The sequence below is a fragment of the Podarcis liolepis genome (genome assembly GCF_965112155.1).
Source record: "Podarcis liolepis genome assembly, chromosome: 6".
Classification (NCBI taxonomy): Eukaryota; Metazoa; Chordata; class Lepidosauria; order Squamata; family Lacertidae; genus Podarcis; species Podarcis liolepis.
The window spans coordinates 30,558,312-30,583,932 of record NC_139559.1 but is presented as its reverse complement, the minus strand read 5'-3'; the positions used below and the strand labels follow the sequence as shown (position 1 = coordinate 30,583,932).

Below are 25,621 nucleotides of genomic sequence, written 5' to 3'. Positions count from 1 at the left end.
AGTCAAAGCCAGGACTTCCGGTATTTTGTGCGACGCTTTCCGCAGACACAAAGGCACGTGAGGTTCTTTTTAAATGCCCCCCCCCCCCCATTTTGCTTTGTTAGATAGCTACATGTAAAGCCTTTCTTCAATTAAGCTATAGTTGTGTACGAAATATTACTAACAACTACTTTTTTATAATCGGCACCAGCATATTATGTGCATATATAATATAATAAGGTAATAATTACAGTATCACTACTAATAATTAGTAATAATTATATTACTACTGCATGTTAGAATATTTGAAGCACTTCACGTGCATTTTCTAAGCAACCCTGTGAACACAAAAGTTTCGGGACGCTATATCGGCCCACAAGAAATATTCTATAATCCATAGAAGCACAGTACCTTAATCAGGCCAACCAACTTGGAACAAAGTAGCGTACAACCTTTCAAGTTCCTCTCCATAAGTTCAACAGGGTAAATAGTAAAACGAACCTGGGAGGTTGGCCAAGGTGAAATCACAGGGTTTTGTCCTTAAATGGGACATGAGAATATATAAGTGGAAAGAAAAAGTAAATGCAAGTCGCTTCTATGCAATTATGCTGACCCATAATCACAAAATGGGAGCTTTTCTGCTCCTTTCAGACAAACTGTCTGTTTAAAATCTGGCAGAAATCCTAGAAATTGCCAACATGAAACTTATACCAGTCCCATCTCTACGTGTTCCAGGATTTACAGCCTTCCTACTAGCTCACTTATCGTCATTTATTATTTATAAAAAGTACCCCATATGTATAGCATATAAAAATAGAAACACAAGTCTCTGCCTGCAAGAGGTTTCTTCCCCTTTTCTTTTTGCTTGCTTCATTTATTTTTCAGTTTTGCTGTTGCCACACTGGGGAACAAAGGTTGACTTCTTGTTACTTGCAAGCCAACACTCATGGTTTGCTTCTCTCTAAACAAAGAAAAGCAATGCATCTTAAAATGGAAGCTGCATTATATACCTTTAAATCCCCTTTAAAAAAACCCTGCTTTATACAAAAAGTACTCCCAGCTATAGAGTAAGATAGATGTCTTTGCCAGAACAACCACATACAAATCAGAAGCCACCATCGTGTCCCAATTGGAAAGCCCCAAGACTACAAATAATCACCCTTCTCTTTAATGTCCATGATAGAAATGTGTGAATCCATCTATTCTCACAGCTATCAACTTAACATGTATACAGGATGTCAGAATTCAAAGCACTCAGCATAATTATCTCAGCAATCTTTATGGCAACTCTGTAGGTTAGTACTGTATGTTATCTCCACCTTGCAGACAGCAGGCAAAGTGTGACTGCACAGCTGTTTGACTAAGGGCTATGTAGGAAACTCTTGGCAAGAGTGAAATCTGAACTGGGTACTTTGCAGGACAGAGCTACCGCAGTACACCGTATCTGCAAGATCCACCCTGTCACCATGCTGTAAACAAACATCTTGTTGACTACAGACCAAGACAACATTTTATTGGCACAGTGTGTGGCAAGTTTTCAAACTATACCTTATTTAGGTGCAGCTGTTTAAATTGTACATTACTTGAACGAGTCTCATCCAGGTAATGGTGTTGCATCCAGGCACCCACACCCTGAGCATGTAACCTATTTTTGTATTCTAAACACATTTGCCTAAAGATTATGCAGTTCAAAAACTTGCTTGCCATATTTCTTTTTGCATGAGGCCAACATGACTATTTAATATCAGATCAAACTTGCCGTGCTGCCTGTGGTTAAAGAGTATGAACACTCTCTGAAAGAGAGATAGAGAGATAGAGAAAAATTAACAAACAAGGCATGCAGGGGGCTGGCACAATCTGGGAACTAAAGCTATACTAAGTGTCATACAATTGCTTTTTGTTGTTCTCAAAATACTTCTGCTTTCCAAAGTGGATGTATGCCAAAACACAATTTACTCCTGTTTGAAGATATGTCCCTAAGGATAGATATCCCTCTAAGGAAACAGCAACAGAAAAGTGCAAATAAAATACATATTTATTGAATTCAACAACTCTGAATCAGAGCAAAGGAATCAAGTATTGTCTAAGAAGACCTGCCCTAGAACAGCCAGTTTGGAGTTAAAAGGTTGGCTAGGGCAGCTCAGGAGTGGGATTTTCCTTTTCTCTTTCTGTTTAGTGTTCATTTGCTCTTTGCGGCCTTCTGAAGAAGTATCTGCAGAGTCTTTGTGCGTCTCTGCTTCTTTTCCACCAGAAGTTCTTGTCAAAGTGAACTTCTTGCTTCTTTTCAGAGAATAGAACTCTCTCACTAGATCTTCTACCTCCCACTGCTCTTCCTTTTGTTTCCTGCAACAGTGCAGTGCAGCAGGGTCTATAGGATGAGCTTCAGTATTGAAGATGTATCCACCAGCACCAAGAACACATTCTCCATAGGGTGTCAGTACGATGTCAAAGGATGACCCATTGTTATGGATGAAGTTGTCAGGATCAAACAGTAGATACAAATATTTCACTGTTTCAGCCAGGAAGAAGGACTCCATGCGGTTATCTAGTTTGTGATCTCGCAGGTCTTTGATCTTTAAAATAAATGGAGGGAAAAGTGGTTACACTGCATATGCTGAAACAATTGTTTCAGCAACATTCTGGAGAAATATACAGTGGCACGAATCAGGAGTTCAAGTATACTGTTGAAATAAGCAGAACTTAGAATCAGTACCATATTTGTGCCACAGAATAAAACACACACACACCAACCAAGACGACACATTCTGTTAGGTTAACTTTTGTTAGAGAGAAAAGGATGCTTGAGAGGGACACTCTAGCCCATTACTAAAAAGGAAGGGGCAGGGGAAGAGAGTTCAGGAGAAATACTTAACTGTTGCAAAGCCACACTCAACCTTGCTGATTTTCTCTATTGACTCTATAACATCTCTGCCCAGTTCCAAAAGGGTGGGATCTTGGGTAGCACGATATAGGTACATTGCACTCTCTATCAGTTCTGCAAAAATACAAAAAAGAAAAAGCTTGGGTGGAAATCAAGGTTGCACTATTGCAAATATTCTGTATGCACAAGATTATGAGCTTTCCAGATGGAATCATCTCTCCTCCCCCGTGCTGTACTTGGGGGGGGGGGGTTCTCTTCAACCCCCGAGCCAATTTCAGGAGGCACATGAAGGAGAGAGGGGAAGCCCCACTGCACAGGGTTTCAACTGATGAGGTGAATCCCACCCCTTAAGTTACATCATTGCATACACATGCATTTATTCATTACACAGCAAACACCTGCACAGTTTCCCAAAGATTCAGAACACACAATAGTTCAAAACAGAGGTCATCTATTATTGAATGAGGGACAAAAGAATCAGTTTTCCTTAAAACTCCCCCCCCCCATCATGCCATGTAGTTTGGAACTCATTTTATTCTGCATTAAGAGGTAGCTTGCTGTTCAAAGCTGCTGCCTTAGGCAACACCAGAGAACAATATGCATTTGGAACCCTATTTTTAACAGAAAGAGGTTCAGGAGCCATTTAGACTGAAATGTTAATGATCTATAGATTTATCTATAACCAAGGCAAACCACAAAGCAACTTGGAGATCATCCAAAAGGAAGCCACAAGGTACAAGCTAAAGTCTTAAACCATCTAGTTCAATATCTATATGACGTCACTGTGTGTGGTCTTTAGGAGATTTGGGGCTAAGGGTCATCAATAGGCTATCAACACACAGCTCTACTTCTCCATAACATTGAGTCAGGGGATGCTATGTATGATCTAAACACTTGCCTAGGTGGAGGGGTGATCTGGACAAGGACCAGTAAACTAAGCATGAACTGTAGAAGGACGGAAGCCCTTTGGGATGGTGGTTCATGTGTTTTGGGCGATTGGACAATTGTCTGTTCTGGGTGGAGTTTTGCTCCCTCTGAAAGAAGAAGCTTGGACTTCTGTATCTATCTTTGTTGCTGGAGGCTAAGGAGGCCTTGGTGATGAGGAGTGCCTTTCACTAGCTTCAGCTGGTATGCTGACTATGGCCATTACTGGACGGTGATCCATGCATTAGTAACCTCAAGTTCTATGTGGGGCTGCATTTGGGCCTGGTCCAGAGGTGCCAGCTGATGCAAAATGCTGTGGGCTAGACTGTTGATGGGGGCAGATTACCGCCAGCACATAACTGCAGTGCTCAAAAGTTTACACTGACTGCCCATACGCTACTAAGCCATGCTCAAGGTTTTTATATAACTTTACAAGGCCCTTAACAATTTGGGTCCAGGGTACCTGCCTAATCCTTTGTATCTCTTCTTAATTACTGAGGTCTTTGGGGGAGTTACTGTTAGTGGTCCCCCGTGGCTTGAATACATGGCTTATATTCACCAGGAGCCGTTGTGTTTAGTATTGTGGGCCCAGTTTTATGGCACTTGCTTCCAGATGACATAATGGAATCATAGAATTGGAAGGGGTCCTGAGGGTCATCTCCAACCACCTGTAAGGCAGGAATCTTAACACACAGTCTCCTCATCTGCTTTGAAACCATGCTTAGTTTTGCAAAAGCGCTAGCAGTTTTATTGCTGCACCCGTAGGAGGAATGTCACGAAGGCTCCCTCCTTGCTGAACTTCCAGCGCCTACTGAAGACATTTATTTATTGTTGTTCCAGCAGGCATTTTAACTGGATTTTGATTTTATGGTTCTAACCAATATTTACATTCAGTATTTCATCCTTGTAAACTGCTTGGAGATTGCTGTAGTTAAGCAGTATATAAATTATTTTATTTAAACATACACCTGCAGTATTTATATGCCTTGTAAACAACAAATGAAAGATGTCACATACAAAATACTTATTTCTCATTTACCAGGTCTAAGTGGATACCCTTCACGCTTTTCTACTGTATAACCCTGGGGAATATTGTAGAACTCAGGCAACCCACCAAACTGCTTCCAAACAGTGTAATAATTGAGGAATGTTCGCATTGCACTATCTATGTCTCCAATGAGGCTCTGGGAGGAAGAACAAAACCAGAAAAAAACCCAGTGAGGTAACAGAAAGTATAGAGCATAGCAGACATAATCAAACCAAGCACAGTGTACAACTAGAACCCTCAAATAGTACTTAATCTGCTTTAAAAAAGGAAAGGGGGGAAGAACCGTAATAGCACAATCAACTATGTACTGAAATGGTGTCTGTAAGAAGACTTGGGATATAAAATAACCATAGGACGGACACCTCAGTGGCAACCAGGTGTTTTTTTCTTAAGTCTGGAAAGAAATCTACTAGAAATAACATGTTCAAGTTTAATAGGGCTACTCTGTTTTAAGAAATCGTTCATTTTCATTCCTGGATACTAAAACAGCCTTTGTCAGATTCTCAGCGGAATTCCAGTTCACACGGGATCAGAGAGACAACGAAAAGTGGATTATTGCTAACTGTTTTCTTGGCAAGAAAAAGCCACAGCTGGTTTTCTCAGTGCAGATATTTGTCCTCATCCGCTTTAACACTTCTGATTTAAGTACAGGATTATCCAACACAGGCAAAAAGACTGGATTCATGTTATACTGCATTGGCAGCCTACTCTGATGCAGGTTCTCAGTTTTACTGTAGAAATGGAATTACAAAGAACACAAGCAATTAAAAGAGGGGTGGAACCTGTGGCCACCAAGTATTGCTTGACCACAGCTTCCAACAACATATGAAGAGCCACAAGTTCTTTAGCGATCCCTGAGTTAAAACACTGCTGTCCTTCATCAGCCCTTACCTGCAAGCCAGGCCAGTAGGCTTCAAGGGACTGAAAAACAGGCATTGAGACTGTTCCTTTATACATCTGAACCCAGAGGTACCAATCATCAAATTTTGTGTAGTTGCTTATAGCTTTGTTGTAGTCTATAGAAAGACAAGTCAAAATGAACGATAAACATTGGAAGAAGAATTTCAGAGCTCCTGAAAATGAACTGGCTTTCATATATTCTATTTGCATATATTTCAAAGAACACATTTATGATCAGGATTTCCTTTTATGCTTAACAATGTTAAAGGGATGACAATACGCAAATATTTTAAAAAGGAACTTTGCTTGCAACACATGAGCTTATACAGAGCAGTTACTGTTAAAAGGGGGGAAAGAGAAAAAATGGCACATGAGTTATCATTAAAACAGGGGCAAGGAGCCTCCGGGGCCATGGCCTGGACATGCGTCCTAATTTGGCCTGGCACCTGTTCCAATTTGGCTGCAAGACAGTTTCCCCAAACCATGTGCACCTTCCCCAAACCTGACAGAGGCAGACAGAGACAGGGCTGCCGATGCATAATCAGAAGCTTTAAAGTGTGATTCTCCCGATTGTGCTCATCACCCCTGAACAAGACCATCACATGTCACTGCCTTAGACTGAGTCAGATCCTTTGCCCATCTAGCTCAGTTTTGTCCACACTGACTATAAGCAGCTCTCTAGGGCTGCAGAGAAGAGAGATTCCCAAACCCTGGGACCTCTTGCATGCAAAGCAGATGTTATATCCCTGAGCTACAGCCCTTCTCTAATGTGATGAAGGAAGGAAGACAATGAGCATTGTCCACTCTCCCAGATGTCAGATGGAGGTATTTCCTGACCCTACCTGGTGATGCTAGGGATGGAACCAGGGACCTTTGGCATGCAAAGAAGATGCCCTGCCAATGGGCTATGGCCCTTTCTGAACTCACCTAGAAACATTGACATCAGCTCCTCATCCTGTAGTAGGATGGCTCCTTTAACAAGATACTCAAAATAGGAATCTACTCCGGCTCCAATGCCAGCATCCTGGGCTACCCATTTGGCAGTTACCACATCAACATGATTACCCACCTGAAGAAAAAAAGCCTCATTTATTAAAAGCTATAGATTGGGATTAGCATAGGTTTACATTTCTATACATTTCAGCAAACAATAGATCCTTGGTTTGTTATCTGTACAAGTTTCCAAAAAGCACAAGGATGTAACAAAAAATCTTAATTTCTGCAGCCCTTCTAACATGTATTTAGTACCAACAATGTGTGCTACTGTACAAATTCTTTGTTATAAAAACCTATGGGTGGTAGTCAACTAATTTTTACTGAGAATAAGCCCATTGAAATTAATGGACATAAGTTAGCCATGTTCGTTAGGAGAACTAACACAGGACCAGGCATCTTTAACATGTGACATTAATGATTCATTAACACAGCCTTTTAAACCAGAATGTTTATCATGGCATCAACTGTTTTGATCTTTATTTAAAATCCCAGTTGCATTTCGGTTTCAAGTTCTTGGATTTGCCAAGAACATACTATAAGCCTAGAACGTAACTGGATACACTGGATTTCCCCCAGAGTGAATTTCATTTCCACATTAAATCCTGTGACAGACACTTTGTGGATCATACCAGTTTTCAGTGAAAACAAGGACCAATGGCTAATGGGTGGTGGATGGCAGTGGGAGGGTCTGAAGGCACATGAGGCCACCAGCTTGCTGAACTTAAGCAGGTCTGAGTCTGGTCAGTGTCTGGATGGGTCATGTATGCTCTCTTGAGTTCCATGACAGAAGAGATTCATTTAAGATGATGATGACGATGTGAAATGACCAATGAGGAAATTCCTGAATTGATTTGTATACGTGAGAAAATGTAAGAACAAATCTCTTTTTTAAAAGATTTGTAAGAATGTGGAGGCAGGAAGTGACTGGGAGCAGGCAATGCAGGTTTCTACAAGTATTGTAGCTTCAACAAGTCATCTTCTAATATGAGCGTCCATTGTATTCATGCAAAAAAGCTCAAGGTAACTGGACCACAATTTATTGAAAAATAGCGATGCTCATCCTTGAGGTAGACAAACAACAGAGGTTTGGGAGTAGAATTCAGCTTATACCAGCCTGTGTATGTTTATGGTACATGGTGGACCTGGTACTGTTATATTCTTGCAATCAATTTGTTTCAGTGGCAGTGTTTTAAAAGAATTCAACCATACTTTCAATAGAAATCAAACTATGTAGCTGGAAAGTGTGACATGAGGTTTTTCCACTCACCAAGCCAATGTCAGAACGATTTTTCCAGAGGGTCTTAAGAGCCTTTCTGGCAACATCCTCAAATATTGGGTCACCTGTAAGATGACTTAACGTAGCAAATTCCACTATAAATGTACCAATTCCAGCAGTACAAGTAATTGGTGTCTCTCCAGGGTTTACTCCATGTAGTAAGTTCACTGTCCCATATGGCATTCCAGTTGGAGTCTGAAAGGCTTCAAAACAAAACTAGCATAACTGGGGGCCCAGTGTAGGTAATACAGTTCAAACTGTGGATTCTCCTCCCAAGGTTGGTTCCATAAATACTCCTGCCAAGTCTCCTATCAGGTGTGTTTCAAGTTTTAACAGCAAGTCATGTGACAGCCCAGCACAATCTAAACAGTGGGCAAACAAGTCAGGACAACTACTGGGAAGACTGCCTAATTCAATGCATTGAATTCAATGCACGTAGGTTTGTCTGCCTCGTCACCTATAGCGCACAGCTCAATTTGAACAGCAGGTCCAGTAAGCAAGGTATTTACCTGTAAGGAATTGTTACCAGCTCCTGGTGAGCAACCCTGATACACTGTCCAATCAAGCTCAACGGGCTTGGCAACTAATAGATTTCCTACGTTTATGACAATAATTTAAAGATTTTCCAAAACATACAAACACAAGAACACAGCTGTATACTGAAGAACTACTTTGCTCAAAGAGGTTTCTGTTGTATAGATTGGGATTTATATTCCACTTTAACAGTAACCCATTCACAGGTGAACAAATGCGAATCCTAGTAACCAGAAGTTAAAATGATCATTGCTATTCAAATAGACAGCAAAGACTGTATGTTCTGTTTTAGCTCAAGTGTGCAATGAATGCTTAGTGACAAATACATGTCATATACAGCACTGTAAGTGCCTTTCTACTTCCTCAAAGTAAACATTGCATTAGCTGCATTATTTCTCATCTTAGATATTTATCAGAGCCATCACATTATCCACTAGGTAAAGGTAAAGGGACCCCGACTGTTAGGTCCAGTAGTGGATGACTCTGGGGTTGTGGCACTCATCTCTCTTTACTGGCCGAGGGAGCCAGCGTACAGCTTCCGGGTCATGTGGCCAGCATGACTAAGCCGCTTCTGGTGAACCAGAGCAGTGCGTGGAAACGCTGTTTGCCTTGCTGCCGGAGTGGTACCTATTTATCTACTTGCACTTTGACGTGCTTTCGAACTGCTAGGTTGGCAGAAGCAGGGACCGAGCAACAGGAGCTCACCCCGTCATGGGGATTTGAACCGCCAACCTTCTCATTAGCAAGCCTTAATCTTTGTGGTTTAGACACAGCGCCACCCGCGTCCCACATTATCCACTTAGCCATAATACTTATTTTTGCTGCTGTGGTATACTCATTGATAAAAAAAAGCAGACACCTGAGTCCATTTTCATTACTTCAGATTTTAGCAACATTTGGCCCAGTATACATTAGGGCAGCCTTTCCCAACCGTGGGTCCCCAGATGTTGTTGGACTACAACTCCCATCATTCCTAGCTAGCAGGTCCAGTGGTCAAGGATGATGGGAACTGGGGTCCAGCAACATCTGGGGACCCAAGGTTGGAAAAGGCTACATTAGGAGCATAAATATTTATTTTCAACGCACTTGAGATATCCAACTACATCTCTTCTGCTCCTAGCAATTTGCAAGAATTTGTCCTCCTGCAGTTCCTGGTACCCATTACTTATAATCTAGTTTAGCCTATAAGGCAGCAACACAGAAAGGGAGGAAATGAATTCTCAGAGTCTGCAACAGTGCTCACCTGGCAAAAGTTTTCGAGCTGCATCCTCTGCCATCCTCAAGAGGGGCCCAGAACAGGGCCATCCTGCTTCCACTTCAACACCGGCCTTCTTTGACAATAAGTGAGCAGACAGGAGGCCGCCAACCACTGAAAAGGGGAATGCACAGCTTATTTAAAAAGCAAAGCAGTGCTGTCTCAATGGCAAAGGGTGAATATGTTATTTTTCATTTGATTTGTATCTTGCTCTTCCTCCCAAAGGAGCCCACAGCAGCAGACATAGCAATGATAAAACAAAACAAAAATCTAAAAACAGTTAAGAACGTTATCTCAGCTAGTGATCTCACAGTCTCTTTCAGCCATCAAATGCCTCAGTAAACAGGAATGTTTTTGAAGGCCACCAAAAATGGACAACTGAGGCCAGGCTACTCTGACCTTGGAACAGATGCAGCTGGTGAATCAGCCTATGCTAGGTATAAGCACTCCTAGCCACAGAAGCAATATGAGACTCCAGTGACAATCCAGTTGGGATCCGGGAATACTCCCAGACTACAAGCCTTTTCTTTAAGAGGGGAGTGCAACTCCTTCCAGAACTTGTTGTACACCAAATTCCTGGGCATGGGAACTACCCATCCACAGTACTTCTGTCTTATCTGGAAACAGTCTCAATTTATTGGCCCCCATCTAGTCTACTGCTGCCTCCAAACACCTGTCCAACACCTTCACGGACTCCAATTTCTATGGAATGGAAGAAGAGAGCTGAGTACCGTGCTCCAAATCCCCAGATAACAGCTCCCAACAGTTTCCACATATATTTTAAATAGCTTAGGAGACAGAATGAACCCTTGTGGGACCCAACAGCCCAAAAGCTAAGCAGTAATCTCCTAGTAATATTTTATGCTAGTGATCCTGGAGGCAGCAGTGGAACCACTATAATACAGTACTTCTAACTCCAACCTCCCTGAGTCACTCCAGAAGAACACCATGGTCAATGGTGTCAAAAGCCATTGAGAGATCAAGGAGAACCAGCAGAGTTGCATTCCTCCATCACTTTCCCAGGGCAAACAGGGCAACAAGAGTGTTTCAGAGCCAAAACCAGACTGGAACGGATCTAGAAAATCCACTTCCTCCAGGCATATCTACAGCCGACTAGCCACCATCCTTTTGATAACCATGCCCAGCCCCTTTATCTGCAATCATAGTATATTTAAAAGGAGGAGCAAACAGACTAATTGGACAATCAATTCCTGGCTTAAGAAGTCAGTATATGCAGGAGCTACTTGTGGGTGCCACTGAGTTCCTTTGAACAAGCCACGATTCAGCTTTTAACCAGAGATTTGTTTTATGTGCAAAGTCATAAGCTATGCTATGTGGATTCCAAACCAGCCAGGAACTGGAAATCAAATTTAAACCATGGCCTCACATCCAGTCTTGTCTGACAGCCCATTAACCACAGTTTCCCGGTTCACACATAATGAGAAACTAGGGCCAAAAGCTGAATCTTGGCCTGTTATGCAGCTCACATGAAGGAGTTGCATGCGAGCATGCATGACACTTTCACATCCTGGCTTCTTAACCCAGGATTTGATTGTGCAAATTGGCCAATGTGAAGGGTGCAGAACTGATTTCCTTTTCAGTGGCTACAGAGGAGCCAGCCATTTGGTTAAACTTCTCAGGAGACACACATCAATTGTTCTTATCCCAGCAACATCTTTTCCCTTGATCATTGCAAGGATATACTGTGTAAGTCATGAAATGTTCAACTTAGCGCCTTATTAATGAATACAGAAAAGCACCAGAGCAAAAACTTGCACTAGAATCATCACAAAAATGTTAACAGCAGCCCGGCTGAATAAGACAAAAAGCCCATGTAGCTCAGGTCTCTATTTCTAACAGTTGCCAGCTGACTGCTTCCAGGACCGCTACAGGCAGGGGATAGAAAGCCATAGTTCTCTGTCTGATTTCTCTCTTTAATACAGGGGTGGGGAAGTGGGGACCCTCTAGAAGCTGCTACTCTCATCAGCCCCAGACAGCAAGGCCAAAGGTCAGGAATAATGAGAACTGGCTTTCAACAATATCTGGTTAATCCACCCTTGTTCTAATCTGGTATTGTATTACCTCTGAACAGGGTATTTCTATAACTTTTATTTCCCTCTCCATTTTCCATTCTTCCAACCCCCAGTGCTTTTAATATAATGCCTGCCAATTTAGGATTACACTTTATACCTCTTATGGACTCTGCTCTGTGAAAAATCAAGCTATAATAAATTGTCAATCCTTAAAAGGCTGCTACAACTGACTCTTTGTTGTTTTTGCTACAACTGGCTACACATGGCTACCCTTCCGAATCCTGTTACTATATTACACACTCATCTTTCCTCTGTGCTGCAACTCTAGACTAATTTGTTATGCAAAATACTTCCAAGACAGGGACCTTTTTGAGTTCCACTCACCTCTGATGTTGGTTTCAAAGACAGAAGCATTTACATCGATATCAAAATTCACACCCTCCTGCAACACGCTGACAACTCTCTGGAATTCAGAGACGTTCCCCAAAATCTGGGAATAAATAAATGTAATTGAAAGTATACAATTCATGAGACTGCAAGCATCTAAATTTGGGGGCAGGCAGGATAGAAATCAGTAGGAAAGATATATTACAGAATATTACACTGGGGCAATCTAGCTTTGCCCTTGAAGCTTCTTCAGGTTGTTATAATGAAGAAAATGTGCTAGAACTTGGAATGTTGGCATTGAATCAACAACAGAAGTTGGCCTTGTGAACAGGCCAGGTCCCATCCTCAGCATCTCCGAATAGGTCTGGGAGACACTCCCTGCCTGAAACCCTGGAGAGCTGCTGCCCATCAGTGTAGACAATACTGAGGTAAATGGACCAGTGAGTCTGACTCGATATAAAGCAGATGTCTATGTTCCTATGGATCAAGTCTGGAATTAGCTGGCATCTACCTGTCTTGGGAGACAATGGACAATTTTACTTCTACATTTGGGCTGTATCCTGCACTGCACACATGGAGTTCCAGTCTCACACTATCCTCTTCTCTCCCTGTGCACCCCTAAATCTGTTCTGAAAGGTCCCTCAACCCTCTGGAGAAGATTTGGGGAAGCTGCAGGCAAGAAAGGGGAGCATGGTCCATTCCTCATGGAAACATATGTTGTGTAAGTGAAACAATAGTGTTGGATATAACCCTTTGTTTTCAAATTTGTGAATCCATTTTGTGCTTGGAATCCATTTTGTGCTTGGTCTTAGTAATGCTGTCATTTTACTTGTTTGTAAAGAAGTTGAAAGTCGGGAGAAACTGCAAGTATGAGGGACAGAATTTTATTCTACCAATATGCAATATGCCTGAGAATAAGCAGGACCTGATAAAAATAAGAAAGATTATGTTACTGACAAATGGTACTTACTAGCAGAGTGTCCAGCGCATCAATCAGTGTGAGAGAAAAACTGAAAAAGAAAGGAAGGCAATGCTGGTGAGGCAAATGTGGCATCAACCACAAAATACATAGAAAGATGCACATGTTGGCATTTAACCAATGGGCTTCTTCTCTGAAAAACCAGAGCTGGAGCAGCTGCAAGAGATGGTTGTCCAAGTCTCTGTTAGAAAAGATCTAGCCCAGCTCCACTGTAGGTAATTAGTTCCATGGCTAAACTGCTCCTACCATTAAGAGGTTTCTCCCACTGTTCTACTGAAATCCATCCTCCTGTAACTTGAGCCCATTACATCAGGTTCTGCAGAGGACTTGGCCTCTTCTGTGCAACAGCACTTCAGGTATCGGAACAGTTTCATCATGTGCACCTCAGTCTTTCCTCACTAGGCTAAACAAACCCATTCCAAAGGCAGTGAAAAGGTTAATTAAATCTATGCTGTTCCAGGACAACTAGCATATGCTGCTTTTGTGCGCAGTTATAAAACGGACATCTGGTTTTTTTATTGTTTAACCTGTTTCTTGGGTCTAGATTCTCTGGGATATCTGAATAAGAATCAATTTAGCATGACATGTCCTCTAACATGGCCCTCCCCAACATGGGGTCCTCCAGAAGACTGCAATTCCCATCAGCTTCACTCAGCATGGCAAGTGGGGGACGACAACACCTGCTCTAGTAAACAGGGACATCCCCTAAGAAGGTGTTATTTCAAAATTCCACAAGCAACCAGAGAAAGAACATTCAGTCTTCCCAGTACCTTCCCCAAGTGTCCTGCCCATCACATGTCAGAGGGCGCAGTTCATCATACGGGAAGGCGTTTTCCAGGTAATTATCATAAGCATGATAAAACATGGACTTGACTCGCTCTCTAAAGGGAGAAAAAAAAGACATTTCAGACTTACAGTGTTACAGAAAAGTGGACAACACTACAGAACAACAACAGCAAAAAATGTGACCTCTACAAAGGTGAGCATAGCACTGCCAATTTTTTGAAAGGAGTGGATCACACGGGCCCTCAGTAGGTCACCTCAGCAATTCTCTTCCTTCCAACTTTCTTGCTGCCTGCTTGATATACACAGAATGCAGTGGAAAGCAGGAGAAGCAAGGGGAGACAAAAGGGCCTCTGTTCATGTCTTCACACCAAACCAATGTCTTCAAGATTCCCTTATAAATAATTTCCAAAAATCTACTGCACTTTTCCTACTTTCTCAAAGGAAGCACTTCAGGTTTGCAGGATCTACGGTACTTCTGGGGTTTTGTTTTTTTTGCCTCAAGTTTCTTCACAGCTGCTTTTAACCATGACCAGAAAGACCTGCATATGTTAAGAGCAGCATGCCCACATATATGACTATGATATCTTGTTTACTTTTCCATGAAGCCACATCCCTAAGATATTTAAACAAACACATGAATAAAATGACTGTCGTTTCTTAGTTTTCTACAAGGGTAGAACTTGCCATCTAAAGTCTAATCCTCATCCCCTGACTTTTTATTTCTGTTCCATCCTCACTATTAGACAACAAGCACTTTTTTAAAAAAGCAAACTGATAAATACAGCTGCGTATTAGAGGATTTCCGCCCTCTCCCACCCTCGGTTTTCCACCTGAGAGCAGGGCTGCCGCCATCCTTTTTTCTCCCGTTGTCCTTGCGGGAGACTTGATGGCAAGTGAAATTCAACGTGGCCAGCCAGAGAGGCACGCCATGGAAAAAGGGGAGGCTTCACCTGTTGAAAATCCGCCTGGCATGACAGAGCCTTTAGAAAAGGGAAGGCAAAGGAGCCCAGGTGGTGATGAGGGAGCAGCGAGCTGCTCTCCCTCCATCAGTCATCCTGGTCCGGGCTCACCTGTAGCGGGCGACGTCGACCTCCTTCCCGGCGGCCGGAGGGGGCTGCCCCAGCGAGTGCAGCACCCACAGCCAGAGCCAGCCCAGCCGGTGCAGGGGCGGCGCCGACAGCAGCATCTAGCAGCCGCGCGCAGCGAGGGCGACCCGGGCGCCCTTGCCTCCCTCTCCCCGCTTCCGCGGCCATCAAGCAGCCTCCCTTCCGGGACACGCCCACTCCTGTAGCCCCGCCCACCCCGTCTTCTCCGAGCGCCTATCAGAACCGCCTGCCCCTCCCGCCCCTGCGGTAGGGATGACGCGAGATGAAAGGGTTGGTGAGCTCGGAGGGCGCCTGCGCAGAGGGGAGTAGGGAACGTGTTCTAAACGGCGTGGCCGGTAGAGGCCGCTGCGGTGCGCCGGTTCTGGCTATTGGTTGGTGCTCTTCCTATCGCAGAAGGAAGGAAGGGAGGGAGAAAGGGGAGAGGAGAAAATAAGGCTGGCTTTCTGAATAGCCCTGTGTTGAATCATTGGAGCATAGAATTATAGGTAGAAGAGACCCCCCCCCTCCAAAAGAGTCATCTAGTCCAATGCAGGAATCTCAGCTAAAGCATCCATTGACAGCTGGCCATCCAACCTCTGCTTCAAAACCTCCTCTCGTGGGAGTCCCCATCCACTGTCGAACAGCTCTGACTGTCCCAAAGTTCTTCCTGATGTTTAGTGTGAATCTTCTTTCTTGCAACTTGAAGCCATTGGTTTGGTGCTACCCTCATGAGCAGAAGCGTGCTCCATCTTCCATGTGACAGCCGCCTAGATAATTGAAGATGGCTATCAGATATCCTATCAGATATGATCACTGCAGAAGGTGACAGCAGCCGCGAAATTAAAAGACCCCTGCTTCTTGGGAGAAATGCAATGACAAACCTAGACAGCATCTTAAAAAGCAGAGACATCACCTTGCCGACAAAGGTCCATATAGCTAAAGCTATGGTTTTCCCAGTAGTGATGTATGGAAGTGAGAGCTGGACCATAAAGATTGATGCTTTTGAATTATGGTGCTGGAGGAGACTATTGAGAGTCCCATGGACTGCAAAAAGATCAAACCTATCCATTCTTAAGGAAATCAGCCCTGAGTGCTCGCTGGAAGGACAGATCCTGAAGCTGAGACTCCAATACTTTGGCCACCTCATGAGAAGAGAAGACTCCCTGGATGTTGGGAAAGATTGAGGGCACAAGGAGAAGGGGACGACAGAGGACGAGATGGTTGGATAGTGTTCTCGAAACTACCAGCATGAGTTTGACCAAACTGCGGGAGGCAGTGGAAGACAGGAGTGCCTGGCATGCTCTGGTCCATGGGGTCACGAAGAGTTGGACACGACTAAACGACTAAACAACAACAACATCAGATATCCTCTGTGACTTCTTTTCCAGGCTAAACATGCCCTCTCTAAATATTATGAATAACAGTAATTATTTTCACTATGTATTTCAATTGTGTTTTATTTTATTTTTTATAAGATATTTATTAAAGTTTAAACATTACAGAGAAAAAAAAGAAAAGAGAAACAAAAGAGAAATACAAGCAATAAACAATTACAAAACCTCAGAAACAAAAATAAATACAATAATACAAAACATCAACAATACAAAAAAGGCAAAAAAGAAAAAACAAAAACATTTAAGAAACCCCCAAAAGAACAAACAAAAATAAAAAGAACCCCGTATTTTCATAGCCTTATCTTTCATTTGCTTATTTCCTCGACTTCCTCACACCTCCTTTTATGTATTCTAGTTCAATTAATTATTCCAGAAAGTTCTTTCCCTCTTTCTCAAATTTAGTTCCATAATTTATCTTAACACATTTTAGCCTTAAATTTACCCCTTTACCCAATGTCAATCTATTCATACTTAATTCTTTATAGTATTTCTACTAAAGTCATGTAGCTTCTTTCCAGCATCCTTCTAACATGCATTAATTTTAGAATATTTCTGTAAATATACAGTACTTTAAATTTTTTCCAATCTTCTTCCACCGACTCTTCTCCCTGGTCTCGGATTCTGCCAGTCATTTCCGCCAATTCCATGTAATCCATCAGCTTCATCTGCCATTCTTCCCTGGTAGGTAGGTCTTGTGTCTTCCAATGCTTAGCGATGAGTATTCTTGCTGCTGTTGTGTTTTATTAGCTATTTTCTTTATGTGCGTTTGTTCGTTCATGGTGTTTTACAAAGTATAACAGGACAGGTCTCTTCCCCGAAAGCCTTACAATTTTTTGAATCAAGTCGGAGCAGCAGAGAGAGTAGGTCATGCTGCCCTCTTGTGCCTCAAAATAAGAAGCACAAGTCTCTGCCCATTATTTTCTCCCCTCCACCTCTTGACTAGTTGGCTTCCTGTCTTGGCCCCAAGCAGACTACACATATGTGTATATGTGTGTGTGTGTGTGTGCACACTCCCCAACTGCCTGCTTCTCAGGCTTGTGATTTGTGTTTTGAATAGATTTTGTCTGTGTGTATGAATGTCGGCATTTGCTTTTTAAAGCATTTTAAATTGGTTTCAAAGAAAGAAAAGGAAAGCTCAGTAAAATTTCCTTCAAAGTGCAGGATTAAAAAGTACAGTATTCATAAAAAATAAAACAATTAAGGAAAAGTGTAAATGGGAACTATAAACATGTGAGCATTACATAAAATCCAATAATTTATAAAGAAAAACATAAACAGTACCATAAATTCCATAAATTATCCAAACAGGCACCACTGCTCTGCACTCATCATAGGTTTCAGCTATCCTGTTTGCCTTTCCATCAATGCCACTACTATCATAGATCATGAAGAAGACATGGGAAAAACATGCTGTAGTGGTGCTGTCGCCTTATTTTGGCCAAGCTGGCCATGATTGTTGGACAAAAGCAGCTTGGCAATGATTCCACTGAGGCATCTTCCAGTGCATCTAGACAGGCTAGCTCAGTGTACTCTTTTGCATCCCAGTTTGGTCTGGCTGAACATCTTTGCCTGAAAGCTGAACAGGAAGGCTTTCTAAAGGCCTCCCACCTGAGGTGGTCAGTCTTCCTGGACAGCGAAAAAAACAACCAACCTTGTCTCTGTGAGGTGGATCCCTTTATCAGGTGGTCTCGGGGTGCAGCACTGCTTTCCATTCTACCTTAAGGAGCAGACATGGGATTGTTACGTGTCACGTGTCTGTTTACATTCCAGCACAGCTTGCTGGGAACTTCCGTTGTGTGTATAGCTTTTGCTTTTCTCTGTCTCTCTGAGGAGAAGAATGGGAGACAACATGTTTTCTTAGTCCTGGTTTATGCTTAATAAATCTTTAGCTGTTAGTATGTTTCCACAAGCCTCACACCTGTTCTGTTTGCGCTGTATGCTGTGCTAATATAGCGTGCTCAGGCTTTTGAAGTCTGAGTCGCTGATTTACGTCGCACCAGAGATTGGGGGATCATCACGGCTGGAAGGGCATGATCCAGCCGGGGGCTAGCCAGCTGGCATCTCGACCCCCAAAGGATGCCAACACTATTCCTATAAAACATATTACTTGCCTTATTTATTTATTTATTAAAAAACCATAATTCAGCCAGCCACGGCTACAGCTCCTTGCTGCAGCATTCAAAGTGTGTGGTGACTTGTTAATGTCCCATTGCTTTAATAGGATTTGTATGGGGGAATTGTGCAGAAAAAACTTGCCTGTCCTCAGTTTTTACCTGCAGCTCTTGCGCTCACTTGTACTGCTGTACAAAGGCTTAAACAGCAGGGGCAAGGATATCTAAAAGATTGGTTCACACCTTAAATACCCAATTGATCACTGTGCTCTGCAGAAGAGGCCTCCTGCAGATACTATCTTATCAAGACTCCCATTCTGCACAATACAGAGCTTGGGCCTTTAGCGTTGTGGCCCCTACCCTTTGGAATTCCCTCCCCTTACATTTAGGCATAATCTCTGTTCTCTTTTCAGCACCTAATGAAGACATTTCTCTTTCAACAAGCCTTATAAGTGGACATCTTTTCCCCAGCCTGTGTCTGTACCCAAATCACTTTTAACTGTTTTTATACGGAGAAATCTTTTAAAGTGTTTTTTTATGGTTTGCTTTATGTTTGCAGCTGAATTATTTGTTTTATAATTGTATATTGAATTGTTGTAACCTGCATTGGGACCTTATGGTAAAGGGCAGGTAAGGAATCAAGTAAACAAATCACCTCATAAATACTATGCATACAGTTTTTTAGGGAGATTTCCTGTATACATTTGGGTAGCCTGTGTAATTTATAACAACTAACCAACTTGCTATTTTGTTTTTCTATTTTGATGCTTCAATCCACAATACTATTTACCGTATTTTTCGCCCTCTAGGATGCACCTTTTCCCCTCCAAAAATGACGGGGAAATGTGTGTGCGTCCTATGGGGCGAATGTAGGCTTTCACTGAAGCCTGGAGAGTGAGAGGGGTTGGTGCGCACCGACCCCTCTCGCTCTCCAGGCTTCAGGAGAGCCCCAGTGCCAGCCCCACAAGGTCGGGGGACAGAGGGAGGCGGAACGCCGCCATCCCGCTGTCTCCCGAAGTGGTTTGGAGGCTGACGGCGGGGAGACCCTGCCGCCAGCCCCGCAAGCTCCAGGGACAGTGGGGAGGCACAGCGCGTCTCCCCGCTGTCCCCGGGCCTGATCTCAAGGCGGGCGGTGGGAAGAAGAGTGCTTCTCCCCGCTGCCTGCCCCACAAGCACCTGGGGGGGGGAATAATTTTTTCCCCCTTTATTTCCCCCCCAAAAAACTTGATGCGTCCTATGGGCCGGTGCGTCCTATGGGGCGAAAAATATGGTAAATATTATCTGCCATTTTGTGTACAGAAATACTTTATGTTTCGTTTTGGCACTTTGGCCTCTTATTCTAGTCCCCCAAATAAGCAGGGCTGCATTAGTATTTCCAGTGCTTTTTTTCTAAAAAAAAAAATGTTTAGGGGAACTCTCATTTTTCTACTCATATTGAAATACTGCCCCCCAATGAGGCCACACTTAAAATGTTTAGAGTACCCTTGTGTACCCCCCAGAAAAAAAGCATTGGATATTTCTAATGTAATTCTGTCAAACACTATAATCTCTGGCATGCACTAGCCTCCAGAGTAGATTCCCAAAGTGACGCTTCCATGAAGCATGTAATATACAGGCTTGTGTGAGTATAGATGGGCACATAGGCAGATCTAGTAACAACTGACTGCCAATGTTTTGCTTCATGGTACCTTCAGCACTACAAACTATGAATTCTACATTTTAATGATGCTGAGCTACTTAATTTACTGCACTGATTATAATTTAAAATTGTTATAATACTTTTTATGGATTTCAAGGAGAGGGAGAAATAATGTTTTAGAGGCAATTTAACATAGATTATTATTTGCAAATATTGTAAATGATAGAAAGGCCAGAAACTGATGGCTAGCTAGATAGTCAGAAATGCTTAATGTTAATGTAATGCAAGCCAGGTTAAAAAACTCCCAGCAATTTACCCCTGTGGAGCTTCTTGCAACTGGCATCAGAATTAAACCATGTCACTGCACCTATGAGTGTAAATTAGTCCAGGATAAAAACTGCCACTCATTGCCTGGACCCCCGCCATGATGTTTATTCCTAGCATCATATTGGAATTGGGCCACAGATAAGATTAATTTATTATCAAAATGTATTGCCACCCTTCAAATATGTATAATCAGGACCAAGATATATTCACAAATTGTTCCTCAGTCCTTGCTGTCTCTGTCATCACCCCCTCCTTCTGTTGTCTCTCCATCTCTCCAATGGATTGTAGGCTCCTAGGAACAGGGGGTTATTATTTTACCCCCTGCCGCTGTGTAAAGCCCCAGATGTATTGATGGTGCTATACAACTAAATCATAACAGTAAGAATAACATATTTCAAGCACTGGGGGAAAATTGATGTTGGAGAAAGGAAGGTGATAGCGCTGCCATCTTCTGTAGCCCCATTTGCTGTGTGTCATGCAATATACTTTCCAAATACTGGCTCAGTCTAGTGTTCCCTTTCTGGTAGGCAACCTGACATTTTGCCGTTCTTTCATGTACCCACTCTGTTGTTTAGACGGGAGACATTTAGCCTGCAGCAGCCTTCAAGCCAGGATCTGGTTTCCTGATGGGATGTTTGCCCACTAGGTGACACTGTAGGTTTGTAGACAACGCCGGTAGTGCACTGTATTCATGCCAGCTGTCTCTGCAACAAAAAAGCCACCAAATAATTTGGACATATTGTTCATTTGGTGCAGTTGTAATTTAGGTTTCTAGGACCATTTATCATAAAGCTGTCTGCTTGCTTATTCCATGGCTCAAGGCTGCTTGAGTATATCTCACTGCATTCCTGGGAGAATCAGAGTATTGAAGCTGATTTCTCTAAAAGCTGTCACAGTACATTATTGGAGCACATTTTATTAAAGTTCATTTTCAAGACTTAAATTTAACAGTGTTCTAGACCATTGTCATTTGCCATACACTGGAACAGTAATTTCTCTATCAAAGTCAGTTATTGAATTCTAAAAGTTGACTAAAGTATTTTTGAAACACATGAGGTATGTGACTAGAAAGCCAAATAGCAAGACCAGATACCTTTGAAAGCAAAGGACTCTCATTTCTTTCAAGCCGGGAATATATTGAGCAGGAAATGCAGAACAGAAGCAGATGCTTAAAAGAGGAAATATACACAAACATTTTATCAAGCCATGAATGGATTAGATATGGTATATTACATATTTTAAGCTCCAATCTTATACTTACCTGGGAGTAAATCCCCCTGAACTCAAACAGGGTTATTTCTGAATAGTCATGTACAGAACTGCATGAGAGAGAAAAATGTCTCTGGTAATATGGAAAATAAGTTTGGTATCAAGAATATCTCAGCACCAATCTGGGATTGTCAGTGGCCATATTCTAATTCAGACTGGAGGATATGTACTAGAACCCAGGTTTGGGCTGGGCCCTGAAGTTTTTATTGATTTATCAAATGTACATTCTCTCCTTCTCTCAACAGAGTCCAGGTTGAAAACATCTCTGCAATAAAAATACAATTAAAAATAAAATAATAACATATTTTAAACATTACAGAACTGTGAAAAACATCTAAATGCAATGAAACACAACAAAACATATAACCACATGTGTCTGAATAGGCTTGCCCAAGCAGAAAGCTTTTTTAGCAGATGTCTAAAAGAATACAATGATGGAGCCTGCCTAATGTCAACAGGAAAACAGAAAGTACTGCTCTGTTGACTAAGGAAGGTTCAGGAGGCCAAGACCCTAGTATTTTTGTCAGGAATAGATAACTTGTAGCCCTCCAAATGTTTATGGACTGCAACTCCCATCATTCCTGACCACTAGCCATGCTGACTGTGATTGGTCTGGTACTGGGTTGAATTTCTATATAATCTTGTTTTCATAAACAAACCACTTCCTGGTTGGGTGTAAGCTGTTGGTGGCAGTTCCCCTGTAGGGGTGAGGACTTCTTAAGATGACCTCCCCCCTGTACCTGAATGCTTTGAGGGACTTTATGGCTGGTAAGGTTGGCACTCTTGCTGATGCCCTGGCCTCAATATGGAATGGTGAGATGGCTGTCAATATGATCACTCCCCAGAACCCTTTCTGGCACTGTGGAGTCCAAAAGGCATTACTGGGGTTTACTGGGGAGCTCTGGATGATGAAACAAGTGGGACAATGGCTCAAAGGCATAAGTCTCATAGCAAAGAGGAGCAAGCACATGTGAGAGCGCAAAATCATGCCTATGGTGGTGATGGTAGCTACAACCCATAGATTACACACTGATAGAGTATTAAATAGTGGGTGGACATAGCAGATGACACAGAGATTTATCCAGGTAGTTCTTTATAAGTAAGCTGGAACTGACTGAACTGAACTGAACAGCAAACAGCTTAGCTGGCCTGCTTTTATAGGCAACCGGCTGTCAACATTGTAACAACAACAGCCCAGGGTTTCCCACCTAAATTAACTTACGTGGACCTGAGTGAAAACTATATGCAGTACACAATACCCCCTGGTGGCCAGGGTAAGAACTTCAATACATAACATAGAGCATGCTCATTTTATTTTACTAGGAGACTTAGGGCTTGCCCTGGTGATCAAAATTGGACTTCTCTCTTACTTAGGCAACAATATGCTCTCATTAAATGGGTTTAGGGCGATGGGAATTACCCAAATGATTCTGAGCAAAATCAAAAATCGAAAACAAATATTCACAATGTTACAAGCTGCTGTGCTGAAGTACATAAAATACTTAAACATCAAAACGCAGACATGGGAGAATGTGAACAGCTTATTCCCTGCAACTATTACCTTTAAACTTAAAGGCCTGACGAGTCTACAGAGTTATAAAATACATACATACATACACACACACACACACACACACACACACACACGCATAAGAGAATGAACTAGAAATTATCCAAAAGAAACTTAATTCGTGTTATGTTCACTCAGGATTTATGGGAACTAAATAGATTTTCAAAAACTAATTTAGGGAACGTCATTAAACCAAACAAGTTCATCCCAATCACTGGAATAGTTGGGCTTTTGAAGAGAGTCATATTTACATTTGCTCTTTCACGTAATCAGAAGAAAACATCATTGGATCTGCATATCCTGCTGTTTGTGTGATACAGATGCATGCATGTGCATGTATCACTTCTTCCCTCACACCTGCAAGTATTTGCATCCTCAGAAAGCCACTCTGAAAGGCACAAGTGATCCTCTGGGACCTGTTTGTAGGAGCACGAGGGACACAAATTTGGCCTGGGATCAGTGACACACTCACATTTTACTAAGGTACTGCTTCTCGCAAACTGGGATCAAAGCTATGTACTCCAGCACTGGGGAAGAAAAACACACAGCTTCCAAAGAACTAGATTTTTTTATTTTTAAGATTCACAAAATGGTGATGCATTTCTGAAAGAGGAAGGATAACATTTTATAGTGTTTGAGGGTTTTGTTTAATGGTAAGTAAGTGAGGGATCATGATGGAGGCTTAAAGAAATTAAGCAGACTTCCTGTGGCTCCTAGTTGGCCACTCTGAGGAGTACTTGCTAGACTAGAAGGACCTTCCATCAGACTCAGCAGACCTTTTATTATGTTGTGTTCAAATATGCTTTGAGTGAGCTGAAGTAACTTATTCCTGACACTCAACCTTTATGCATTTCCTGAAGGCAGTTTAGGACTCCTTTGCATTTGAAATCCTTTGTGTTTCATTCATGTTGGATCCTTAGATACTGTGCTAAAGGTAAAGGTAAAGGGACCCCTGACTGTTAGGTCCTGGGGTTGCGGCACTCATCTTGCTTTATTGGCTGAGGGACCGGTGTACAGCTTACGAGTCATGTGGCCAGCATGACAAAGCCGCTTCTGGCGAACCAGAGCAGTGCACGGAAACGCCGTTTACCTTCCTGCCGGAATGGTACCTATTTATCTACTTGCACTTTGGCATGCTTTCAAACTGCTAGGTTGGCAGGAGCAGGGACCGAGCAACAGGAGCTCACCCCATCGTGGGGATTCGAACTGCCAGCCTTCTGATCGGCAAGCCCTAGGCTCTGTGGTTTAGACTGTGCTAAGTTACATCTATATTGGCCACAAGAGGAGAATGGCCCACTTTTGAGCTGTTGGCTGGGCCCTTTAACAGCAGTCCCATCTGCAAAAATAAATAAATTTATATCTAATTATTTTAAATATTTATAGGCTGCCTTTCTGCATAGTGGAGAATAAGAATACAAAAACAAAATTAGAAAACACTATTGTACTAAAACTTTCAAAAAACAGAAAAGTAAGCTTCGAAGGGTTAGTTTACTTCCAAATATTCATACATTCCTGTTTATTATGTCTTCAAAGCTTTGTCTAAACCTCTGTGAAAGGACCCAGGAGCAGGCTAGGCTAGGGTGTTTTTTCTGGTCAGTTGGCAACACTGCACTTGTGTCATAATCATATTCTTCACTACATATTGTCTGGAACGGGCTGGTGGGCTTGTTGTTGGGGTATCAATGTGGCATAGCGTGGCGCTTACTCTCAGAGCTAGATGTAATCAAGATGAGACAGGAAAGCATTAACTGAAAGTTATAGCAAATGAAATTTCCGGTCTTTACATAATGATTCTCTTTTGAAGTAACAGGACAGTTCAGGTAGCTGAACAGCCAGCACCTCAACACTGACATTGAATGCAGAGTCACCATCTGCTTGAATAAGCGACCACTTCTGATGGCGTGACACAACAGCATCCTTTATAGAACAGGATCACCAGGCATGAGTCATTGAAAGTCAGATGACACTTCCAGACTGTTCCTATCTTTGGGTGGATTTAAATCACATGCCAGAAAATTTAGGTTGCACAATTAAAATGGATTTGGTGCTCTTGCACAACTGGCCCACCCCCTTGTTCCTCCAACCCCACCCAAAACCAGACTTTAAAAAAAAAAAAAATTATTAAAGATTTTCTTGTTTGAAAAAAGTGTTTGCAATGTCTCTCTTGTATTCCCCCCCCCCATGTATCATTTTTACAAATCAGTTGCATTTGTTGAGACATTGGGAAGAAAAGGGGGAAAGAGGTAGA

The 25,621-nt window shown here is 42.4% G+C and overlaps 1 protein-coding gene across 1 annotated transcript; it reads right to left on the bottom strand.

Annotated features, from left to right (window-relative positions):
• Positions 1-1,996: 1,996 nt before the first annotated feature.
• LOC310709022 (ER degradation-enhancing alpha-mannosidase-like protein 2) lies at positions 1,997-15,302 on the bottom strand. The gene is made up of 11 exons (XM_083508096.1): positions 15,049-15,302; positions 13,963-14,073; positions 13,184-13,223; positions 12,211-12,316; positions 9,782-9,907; positions 7,996-8,207; positions 6,660-6,801; positions 5,724-5,848; positions 4,824-4,968; positions 2,853-2,974; positions 1,997-2,552 (listed from the first exon to the last, which is right to left on the bottom strand). The coding sequence occupies exons 1-11, from the start codon at positions 15,162-15,164 to the stop codon at positions 2,052-2,054; spliced, it is 1,746 nt and encodes a 581-aa protein (XP_083364222.1). The 5' UTR covers positions 15,165-15,302; the 3' UTR covers positions 1,997-2,051.
• Between the last annotated feature and the right edge of the window lie 10,319 nt (positions 15,303-25,621).

What these genes read in the sequence shown, in the direction of transcription:
- LOC310709022 (XM_083508096.1), bottom strand. Translation starts at nt 15,164, where the DNA reads ATGCTGCTGTCGGCGCCGCCCCTGCACCGGCTGGGCTGGCTCTGGCTG. An exon ending in GTCGACGTCGCCCGCTACAG is followed by an intron (nt 14,074 to 15,048) that starts GTGAGCCCGGAC and finishes TTCTCCCTTTAG; the next exon opens with AGAGCGAGTCAAGTCCATGT. An exon ending in TTGAGTGTGGCTTTGCAACA is followed by an intron (nt 2,553 to 2,852) that starts GTTAAGTATTTC and finishes TTTATTTTAAAG; the next exon opens with ATCAAAGACCTGCGAGATCA.